The sequence below is a fragment of the Panthera onca genome, chromosome D2 (assembly GCF_046562875.1).
Source record: "Panthera onca isolate mPanOnc1 chromosome D2, mPanOnc1 haplotype 2, whole genome shotgun sequence".
In the NCBI taxonomy this organism is placed as follows: Eukaryota; Metazoa; Chordata; class Mammalia; order Carnivora; family Felidae; genus Panthera; species Panthera onca.
The window spans coordinates 11,813,235-11,824,226 of NC_138349.1; the positions used below are offsets into that span (position 1 = coordinate 11,813,235).

General features: G+C 47.6%; 1 protein-coding gene across 3 annotated transcripts in view; it reads left to right on the forward strand.

Annotated features, from left to right (window-relative positions):
* MCMBP (minichromosome maintenance complex binding protein) overlaps window positions 1–10,641 on the forward strand; it is a 48,042-nt gene extending 37,401 nt beyond the window's left edge. For all 3 annotated transcript variants that reach the window (XM_060641342.3, XM_060641343.3, XM_081790458.1), the window contains 6 exons: window positions 199–316; window positions 3,040–3,205; window positions 4,114–4,247; window positions 5,488–5,652; window positions 8,323–8,411; window positions 8,787–10,641. In XM_060641342.3, the coding sequence (XP_060497325.1) occupies window positions 199–316; window positions 3,040–3,205; window positions 4,114–4,247; window positions 5,488–5,652; window positions 8,323–8,411; window positions 8,787–8,913 (799 nt within the window). In that variant the 3' untranslated portion in view covers window positions 8,914–10,641. The remainder of the gene's footprint in view (window positions 1–198; window positions 317–3,039; window positions 3,206–4,113; window positions 4,248–5,487; window positions 5,653–8,322; window positions 8,412–8,786) is intronic.
* The last annotated feature ends 351 nt before the right edge of the window (window positions 10,642–10,992 follow it).

Genomic DNA, 10,992 nt, shown 5'->3' on the forward strand with positions numbered 1-10,992 from the left:
ACACGAGGCTCAAACCCACAACTCTGACATCATGACCTGAGCCGAAATCAAGAGTTGGACACTTAACCAACTAAGCCACCCAGGCACCCCTAATCTGCTTTATTTTTAATGACAATACCGTGCTGATCTTTGTTTGCTCTTTGGTGGAAATCAGGAAATGACCTGAATATCTTATTGGTTGGTGTCTTTTTTTTCTAGATATACAAGAAGAGATGTTCTTCCACTGGGAAAATTCACAGTTAACTTGAGTGGTTGCCCGCGGAATAGTAGCTTCACAGAACACTTATACCGAATTATTCAACATCTTGTTCCAGCAGTAAGATCAATATAAATATTTATTATAAACCTAAGCAGACTTGAAAAATTTATCTAATTGTCTTTCATTCAACCCAAGTATTTAACTTTGAGATTATAATAGATCTTACTCAGGGGAAACAAAGCCTGCTAAGTTCCAGAATTTAAAACCTATTCACCCCTCAACATTTCACTTTTCTGTTATTGCCTTAGCATATATTTCTGCAAATCTAACAGCACGATTGCAGGGAACTTCCTTAAAATTGTACTCTCAGTCGATGCCTGTTTGTGCAGTTTGGTATCCTTTGTGTACGTTAAAAATCTTAAATCTTTAAGTGAACCTAAATTACAGGAGCATAATTCATTTAGCTGAGGTAATAAAGATCTTTATCTCCATTGCCCCAGTTTTAATTCTTGCTTGCAAAGTCGAGCTGCCTTCGTTTGCCAGGGCATCTAGAACGAGCGTCACCGTGGGGAACGAGGGAGTTGCTTCTCAGTAGTGGTGTGACCGGCAGTGCTGACTGCTTGTTTAACTGTGCTCGCTGAGGGCGAGTGTCAGCGCTCTTCTGGGCCCTCAGGAAGCAGCAGTAGACCAAATAGACCAGCATTTCTCACACTCCTTGACTCACTTTGCACTCTTAAATTATTGAGGACTCAAAGAGGTGTAATTTATTTGGGTTGTTTTTGTCATCAGTTTACCATAGTAGAAATCAAAAGCTAAAATAGTAATTCACAAAAATAAATCAGTTACATAGGAACATAAAATATTTTTGTAACTATAGCTATTTTCTCACACCAAAAACCGTTAGCGATAAGAGTGACACAGTTTTTTGCCAGTCTCTTTAATATCTGGATTAGTAGATCGTTGGGTTGTCAAATCTGCTTCTGCATTCAGTCTATTGTAATAGGACACTTTGATTGAAGTATATGAAAGAAAGCTGGCTCCTTACAGAAAAGTAGTTGGCCAAGGAAGGACTGTTTTCGTAGCCTTTTCGGATACCTGTGGATATTCTTTGATACTAGACCAAAACTGCCTACGGGATATTCTCTTGAAGGATGGTTGCAGGTGTGGGATCTGTAATCTCATCCGTGAACTTGCATTCTCCACTACAGTAAATTCATTGGTCTCTCTTGCACGTTGAATGGATCTTTCATCTATGTGTGATTTTGACCTCGTGCACTCATAAAAGGGTGTCAGCAACTCCCAGGCAGTTCCCTAGACCACACTTTGGGAATTACTGAACCGGTCAGATTTTAGATTGTAGTAGAACACCAGTAGATACTAAGTAAGTATGTAGTATGTCATTGAAGTGCCCTGGAGAACAGTAATGGCCCAGGAGAAAGGGTCTTGGGGGCGCTGGGCCAGGGTGGAGTTGCTAATGTAATCCGAGTGGTCAGGGAAGGTCCCGCCTTCAGGGAATTCAGGGAGACACTTGGTCGAGTGTGGGAGCAAGTCAGATGCTCTGTCGGGGGTGGAGGGTGTCCATCCTGGGCAGAGAGAGGCAGCAGTGTGCCTGGCACGTTGGAGGCCCAGTACAGGCCGGTGTGGCTGGTGCAGAATGAGTTCTGGGGAGAAGGGGAGGAGGTGAAGTCTGAGCACATACTAAGCACGAATTGTATTTTGTAAGGTGTCTGTGCTGGGTACTCAAGGTGTGAGAGTGGTAAGGGATTTCCTCTTGGTTCCTTCTTATTTTGCATCACTTTGTAGTGGGTTTGCGGGTTTTACTCTTTTATCGCTACCATATCCCACTCCGTACTGTTCCTCTTATGTTTATGTCCAGCACCAGACTCTTTCTGAACACTTGCCTTGTTCATCTCTTGTTTGGTTTCCACAGCGGGTTAAGTATAGCGACCTCATGCCTGCGTGGAGCTAGACCTGCTCTGTGCCACCTTGTGAATGACAGACTCTGCTTCTTCAGGGCTTGTTTGCTTCCATCTTTGGTATTCCAGCCCCCTGCGCGTTTTCTTTGAGTCACCGAGCCAGCACACCGTAATCCTCTGAACTCGGAAAGTTTCTCTCTTCCTCAGCACCCTTCTCCCCAACCCCAGTCTCCACCCCATCCACGCCTACCTCTTCTGAGGCTGGAGCAGGAGGAGGGGTTGGAGTGGAAGCAGGGTGCAGAGGGTGTTGGTGGGCTCGGGGAGATGGAGGAGAGGCTGCATGTGGTCTAACGGATACTGAAGCGTGTTGAGACGGGACGAGGAGGCTGCGTGCAGCGGGTACACGACCCGCAGGGCCCAGTCCCCACTCCGTGCGCTTTGCTCCACAGTGTTTATTTATCGGGGCTGTTTGTTCACTGGTCTGCGGTAGCCTGATGAATGAATGTGATTTTGACTTGAGGCACACAGAGGAAAATTAAACTTTTCTCTCCCCATCTTGAATAAGTATTTTCTGTTTTGTTAGCATGTGGTCGTGGTAGGTAAAAGAAGTCAAGCTCCTGAACAGTTGATAAATGTATCTGAATTATCTGTCGTTTTTTTGTTCACTGGTAAAATAGAAATTAGTCATTAAGAATACCAAACAAAACGGTTGAGAATAAAGCAGCTCATACAATCAGTGAAATTCTTATTTAAGATGTAGATATTATTTTTGCTTCTGAGAGCTCAAGAAACCGTGAAACTGCACCCTGAGGTTGCAGAGGTAAGCTCTTTCTTACACACGTGGCAAGTGTTTAACCCCGCGTGTGTATTTTCTTAAAACAGGCAAACTTCGTTCCTTGCTCAGTGAAACGTGTCTCTTTGTAGTCTTTTCGCCTGCAGATGACTATAGAGAACATGAACCATTTGAGATTCATCCCCCACAAGGACTATGCAGCCAACCGCCTCGTCAGCGGGCTCCTCCAGCTCCCCAGCAACACTTCCCTTGTGATCGATGAGACTCTCCTGGAGCAGGGGCAGCTGGATACACCAGGTATGGACGGGGGATGCTCCCCTTCATTTCTGACCTCCCGGGAAAGCCGGATCTGGTAAGGACTTTTGAAAGAATCACTGAACAAAAGGCAGACTCCCGTTTCACAAGCATTTAATTAAGGTCAAGGCTTGCCCTATGATCTGCGTGCTGTGGGTACTGTAAAGGTACAGATTGGGTACATCAGCTATGTTTTGTGTCGTGAAATGGAAATAGTACAAGGACAGAACAAGGACGTAGCGAGGAGTTCTTTAAAAGCTGAGAAGGCAGGAGATTTTGCCTTCAGTAATCTGTTAGCTAAAAAGGAGAGGGTAGAAAAGATCTAATAAAATGTTTTTTACTGCCCGATGTGAAATTTAAAATTATTTTTCCCAGAATCCCTGAAAAAAAAAGTACTATGTTGAATGGTTTGAACTGGCCTCAGTCACAGAACATGTTATAAAATCACAAGAAAGCAGATTGTGCTCAGCTGAGGTTGGAGGAGGCACTTTGCTGGTGGGGGTTCAGGAGGCAAAGGTAGAACAAGCAGTGTGGATGGGGCTGCTTAAGGCAAAGGTGAGTCTAAGAGTCACTGAAATTCAGTCACCTCCTTTCTCTGCATAAAATAGTTTTAGTTCTGTCGTTTCAGACCTGTGACACCACACACAGTGATCGTACTTACTGGGAACCTGTCTTAGGCCTGGTTGCACGCCGGGTGCCAGAGTAGATGTGGGGGATCTTGGCCCCAAAATACGTTTGTCCGGCATTGTCTGTGGTGTCTGTTAACGTAGTGAACGTTTAGTTGAACGGTGCCCCAAACGCTTTTTTTTATAGAGGTAGAAACCTCACGTCTTAAAATCCGCGTCCGTAAAACCAGTTTGTTTAGGTGATTAAAATCAAATGATCAAAAAATTATTTTTTTTATTTTCTAGGTGTTCATAATGTGACTGCCCTGAGCAACCTAATAACTTGGCAGAAAGTGGATTATGACTTCAGTTACCACCACATGGAGTTCCCCTGCAATATTAATGTTTTTATCACTTCGGAGGGGAGATCACTCCTCCCGGTAAGAGGAGTCATTCTGAGATGGAGGGAGGTTACATTGGAATGGGATTTGTATTTTTGTTTTCTTTCTCGGTACTGCTTATTATTATTGGTAAGTTAAATTTGTTTCACAATTGTGGCTGCTGATTGTCCATGAGAGAACTGGTTATTTTGTTCCTGCCTGGGGGATGAAAACCTCTCTGAAGAACTGGGCATCGGCAGATCACAACACAAGCAAGGGAAAGCTTTTGGTAGCCGAAACTCCCACATCCAGGCCTGGAGAGGAGAAGCTGTCTGTAAATTGCCTGATTAACATCTAGACCTTTGTTCTTGCTGCCTCGATCCCATTGTTTTCTGTTCCCATTGTTTTCTGTCGTCTACTGTGAGAAGTATTTTAGAGTTGCTTTTAAAATGTTCCCAATGACATGGTAATTAGTTTTGTGCCTTATGGTGGAATGCTGTGGTAAATCATCAGCGTGATTTCTGAAGAGAGCTTTTCATTCTGAATCTTTTAATGATGAAAAGTATGCCCAGTTGCTTAAAAGGTATGTCGTTTCTCCGGAAACTAATGTTCACCTGTGACTTACGAGAAATTGCCTCTGGATAAGAATGAAATTGCCCAGGAGTAAGTTTTCTCTGGGAAAGTGTTACGTTATGTGGTTTTTAGAAATGCAGATCGGTAAGAAACAGTACCTATTCCAGGATGAGGAAACCTCTAAAACATTTTAATTGGCTGCTTTTTAGAGGTGGGCTCCCTTTTTATACTGATACCCTTTTTACTGATACTGATACTGTTAAGGAAATAAAAGTAACCAAACAAAGGCTAACTTTAGTGAGTATTGCTGAGGTAATCATCGTGCTTGTAAATCAGTGTTAGGAAGTGACACCCCCACCCCTCCCAGGGCGCCTTGGTGGCTCTGTCAGTTTAGCGTCCGCCTCTCGATTTTGGCTCAGGTCACGATCCCAGGGTTATAGGATCAAGCCCCTTGTCGAGCTCTGGGAGTGGAGCCTGCTTAGGGTCTGTCTCCCTCCCTTCCTGCCCCCCCTCCGTCCGCTCTTCCCTCTGCCCCTCACCTCTGCTCGCATGTGTGCGTGCTCGCTGGCTGTCAAAACCCCCCAAGCCCCCCAAAAACACAACGTGCCCTTCCCCCATTAGTAAAGAGTATCTTCTGATACGTGCAGGGGCCGATAAGGTGACGCATCCCCCCGAACCGTCAGACCCTGTGGCAGCCTGGAAAGCACTGTGCCCTTTGTCCTTGCAGGCCGACTGCCACATCCGCCTGCAGCCGCAGCTCGCCCCGCCCAACATGGAGGAATACACCAACAGCCTCCTGGCCGCGGTGCTGCCGTCCGTGCTCAACAAATTCCGCATTTATCTGACCCTCTTGCGGTTCCTGGATTACAGCATTTCTGATGAAATCACCAAGGTGGGTTTGGGTCAGAACACGGGATTTCCCCGTGTGGAATCGGACCGTCGCATCGACTCCCGTGTCCTGTGACCGCCCTGTGGTGCCTGCGGGTCCCCCGTGCCCTTGGTTCCCTCGTTCTCCGGCGTCGTGTCGTGTCGTGTCGTGTCGTGTCGTGAGGAATCGTCCCTTGTATACAGTTGCGGTTTCCGTGTCGTCTTTGTTCTTACGGTTTGTCTTCCTAGTAGCCGTCCTGGGTTCTGCGGCTCCCAGTGTGTGTGGGGTCCGTGGCAGCGTGTACCAAACGGCGACTGTAACCCCGTTCCCGGTCCCCCCGGTGCTTTATTGTCGCGCACGTCACACCCTCGGGCCCGGCTCTCCGCCGGCGCTTTTACAGTTTGTGCTGTGTGCGCTCGTCTTGAAGTCGGAGGAGAAAAGTCCCGAGGCAAGAGACCTGCACCCCGCTTTTGGTATTTAGCTGCGGGCTCACCTTCGCCGGTGACGTTTGCGTGGATGCGAGTCACCGTGCGGGGTCCCTTCCGCTCCGGCCCGAAGAGCCCGCTCGGGCTCCCGTGGGGCAGGTCGGCTTCCCTGGGCCTGTCTTCGTTTCTGCTTCGCTCCCGGAGACCGCCTCCGCCGGACGTGGAGTTCTCGGTTGAGAGACTTCTTTCGGCCCTACCGGTTCCTCCGGTTGCCTTCCGGGCCCGCGGTCTCTGACAAGCCCGCTAGGGTCTGAGGAGAAGCTTCTCGGCGCACGGGGAGTCCTTTTGCCCCCGCGCCTTCGGCACTCTCTCTGGCCCTGGACCGCTCGGCTGGGGCGCGTCTAGGCGAGGAGCCCCGGGAGCCTGTGCAGCCGGCCTTCGTGGGGCGTCTTGGGAAAGTCTTGAAGAGGCTTGGTGGGTTTTGGGGGCACCCGGCGTGGCTCGGTCGGTCGAGCGCACGACTTCTCGGGTCGCCATCTTGCGCTTCGGGAGCCCAGCCCCGCGTCGGGCACTGCGCTGTCAGCGCGGAGCCGCTTCGGAGCCCCTGTCCCCCTCTCCCCCTCTCCCCCCCTCGCGCTCTCTCCAAAACAAATACTAAAGAAAGATTTGGTGAGGTTTTGACCGTTACTCCTTTACGTTTCTTTCTGCCCCCCTCTGTCTCCTTTCGCCGCGACACGCCCATACGTATGTGAGTGTTCGCACGGGGAATCGGGTCCCCCGGGTCGCTGAGGATTCGTTCGTTTTACCGTCTCCTCCGCAGACCGGACATTCGCATTCGACCTTCCCGCGCGTTCGCAGAGACTTTCTTCTGCCTGCGGCGCAGAGCTGCTCTGGAGCCTCGCTTCTAGTGAATTTTCAATTTTGGTTGTTTTTGTGCAAGAATTTGTCTCTGTTGAGGTTCTTTATTTGGGGAGACGTTCTCGTCCCTTCTTTGAGTTCTTTGTCTGTGGTTTCCGCTGGTGGTTGGAATGTATTTAAGATAGCGGATTTAAAGTCGGCCTGGTGAGGCCGACGTTTCGGCTTCCTCGGAGACAGTTTGTTGCCTTCTCTGTTCCCAGTGAAGGGCGCCGCACGTTCTTGTTTCCTTCCCCGTCTCCTCAGTTTTGGTTGGAAAACCAGATGTTTTACGTAGTCGGCTGGCCCTGCTCTGGGGGGTGCTCCCCCCCACCCCCGGGGGTGGTGGCGTGTCGTTCGGCGACTTGAGTGAATTCTGTGAAGTGTGCTCTTGGTATGTGGCTTAGCGGTCAGTCAGTGATCGGACAGAAACTTAATTTCCTCAGATGCGATGTCTCAGGCTGAGCGAGGGCTGTGGGTCTTGTGTGGACAGGCCTCCTGCTCTCAGCCATGCAGGTCACAACTGTGACCTACGCTTCTCCTTCTCACACAGAAGAGGCTACTCAGAGGGGATGGCCTGGAGCCCGCTCCCTGTACACGCACGGGGCCTTCTGCGTTCCCGGGGAGATGGGGCTAGATCTGTCCGCTGGGGGCTCTGGGAGGAAAAACCTCTCATTTCCTAGGTTTTTCTTTTAAGGGTTTCGGTTAACCGCGTATTTGCCCCGACTAGTACCCGACGCGTGAGGCGGCCGGGACGATCGGCAATGGCTTCTGGTGGTTTCTGGTCAGCCCCCTGGGAGAAGAGGCTGTTCAGACTGGGCGGGCCGAGTCAGGCTGAATGAAGACCACCTCGCAGGTGGGTTCTCCCGGGGAACCGCCAGTCAAACCACGACCGTTCTCCCGTGTGGTGCTTTGAGAGGACCCTCTCCAGCAGTGGCCGAGAGTTCCCTCGTCACGGCTGCTGGGGCAAGCTGCAATGACTCACAGCCTCGTGTTGTGTCTTTCTGGAACAAATGCTCCCTGTGTTCTGGTTAATTTTCAGCTCTCGAAGAAGATTTTCGTATTGTTTCCTCCCATTCTTGTGCCCTTTAATGGGGGAGAGAGTTTTCAGAGGTCCTCGCTCCGCCACTGTGGTGACGTCACTCTTCCCCGTAGGCCACGCACACTGCCGACCGGGACGTCTGCCTTGCCGGGCCCCGGTTCCGTCAGCAGCGACAGCCCCGCGTGCGACGTGTGCTCCTCTGTCCGCTACCTTCTGGTCTCCGCGGCCTCAGAATCGGGGCCGGTGGCCCGTGTTACTCTCGCTTTCCCTGCGGAATACGTGTCGCTTTTCCAGAAGCAGTCGTCTTAAAGTCCGCTTCCTCTCTCGATACAGGCGGTCGAAGATGACTTTGTGGAAATGCGCAAGAATGACCCTCAGAGCATCACCGCGGACGACCTCCACCAGTTGCTCATCGTTGCCCGGTGAGGAATGATGTGTCCGTGAATTGCTTCTTTGTTTAGTAAGCCATGTACGAACCTCCTGACTGGGGGGAGTAACAGAGGCGGATTTCTACAAACGGAAGATGTTCTTCCTTTAGAACACCTTGCGAAAGTGCTTAGCGAGGGGGATCGTTTGGCAAGTGACCACTGCGGTGGGACGGGCTTGCTCTTTGGCTCTAAGCTTCAGAGATCCCTCTGTGGAAGTCTAACTGGGCTCTTGACTGCCGTGTAGCTAACAGATGGTCTTGACCTCTAACCCAGGATTCCTAGGTTCTTTAAAAAAAGAGAGAGAGAAGGAAAGAGAACTAGAGGCTGCCCCAAGTCTAGACTTCCATCTATTTCTGTGTTTCATTCCAGGTTTCTGTCTCTCAGCGCCGGTCAGACAACGCTGTCTAGGGAACGATGGCTAAGAGCAAAGCAGCTAGAGTCTTTAAGAAGAACCAGGCTTCAACAGCAGAAATGTGTGAACGGAAATGAACTTTAAAGATCTGACACTTATGAGAGTAGAGGGCAAGTTGTAGCCACATTATTGTAAAATTCAAATGCCATTTATACCACATTGTTTTGTAGATAATTTGTATCAAAAACCAATGACTTTTCCTGAAATCAAGCCTGGTAACATCTGAAGTTTATATAATATTCAGTAAGGGCTTTTACCTTACTGATTTTATGGAGCTTTTGATTGTTTTATAATTATATAAATTAGTAACAATGTACAAAAATGTATTTGATATTAAAAGTTTAATATTGATAATGTTGCCGATTATACCATTTCCTTAGTTTCAGCTAAGTCATAGGCCAGACTCTGTTGAAATGCTCATGTCAACTTCATTTGAAGAAAATTGTTGGAATTCCAAAGTCAGAAGGGTTGTTCGCTTCAGATTTTTACATCTTTCCAATTAACGGTGGGTCTGAACGTGGTTAGTGGTCCAGGTTTGGGGAATGGGGTGTACTTGCCATTAATTCACACGACCGTGTGAGATTCTGCAGTATCATTTCCCAAACATTTGGCCACAGATTTCCCCCCCCCCATTTAACAGTTGTTAATAACCTACAAAATTAGTCTTTTTACGTGGCAGTGGTTCCCAGACTTTTGGATTTCATGGACCAGTAATGTTTCCAAAAATTTGGGGGACAGGGTTGCCAATAGGTTTTGCCAAGTAATCTGAAAGAAACCCCTGTATTGCCATTTGTTTCTTCCTAAAAGGACAGTCTCCGAAGGACAGTCCTTGAAATGGAATAAACACAGCTTTTTCAAAAACAACAAAACACTACATTGTCCTTATTTTTCTCATTTCACCCCGGTACATTTGGGAACCACTGTTTCATGGGGTTTGTTTAGGGGAACGCTGCTGGCCTGGGATAGGCTATCTTGCCCAGATCTGAAGAGAGCAAACAGTTAACTTTTAAAAAGATGCCTTCTGTAGAAAATAAAGTTTTAAATTGTTTTCCTAATGGTCATTTAGTGGCTTTGATGATTGTATTGGATTTTGAACTTTTATCTAAGTTTCTCCATTAGTTCCAGATGAGTTCAACTAACATTATCTGCTAGTCCAGGAATACCTGATAAAGCTATGGTAAGTCTGTCCCAGACCCATTACAGTTGTAACATGAAAGTTTTTAAACTAACAGAAAGCAGTTTAGTACAGTGTAGTAGGGAAATTGTGGTATCAGAAAGGTTTGGCAAGTTTAGACCATCACTTTTGCTAGAAGCCATCAGTGGTAACGTATAAAGATGGTTTTCTTAGGCAGCAACTTACACAGTGGGAAATGCGAGAGACCAGTTCAAGAATTCCCGAAGTCTGCCCCCCACTCCAAATTGACACAGCTAAACAAGGAAACAGGGTCTGCCTTGAAAACCAAGGAATTCGTTATGCTTAACTGAAGGGAAAATTACTAGTTGTTTAACTTTTCCTAAACTCAAATCTATTTTTATAAACTAATGTAAATAATGTTTATATTTAGAATTCTAACTGGTTTTCATTTTTATAACTGGTAGACTAGACTTCCTTAAAGTTTTAGAAATGAAACGAACACTCAACTGGATCTGTGAGAATAAAATTCAAGAGAGTAGATTAGTTACCCTGTGATTACTGTGCCAATGTGAACTGTAATTTACCAAAGAAGTACATGATTTGCTTGATTTTGCAGAAGAGTTCCCCTGAAAGGAAAACCCTCTTTCAAATAAATAAAACTTCCCAAATGACCAGTACTTGGGGTTGTTTTTCATGGATTGTAAGACTCTTCCCCTGTGACGTGTGGGGAAAAGATCCCACTTCCTCCTGGTAGAAGACCGTTACGGTCAACTGTGTCCTCCTGGCGTCCCACTTGGGTAAGACAGCCTGGAACTCTGGGCTTCGGAACTCCCTTGTCCTTTGCCTACACACTGGACCTCACGGGATTGTTACCTCTACGTGAATGACCAGGAAACCGGACATAGTACACTCACTGGAATTAAATGCTGCTTTATTTTTCGAAAATCTCTTCGGAACGAATTCTGTGGAGCTTAAAAGATACGTTTTATCACCTGACTTTGCTTGTATTTCTCTCTCCCGTTGTGGGA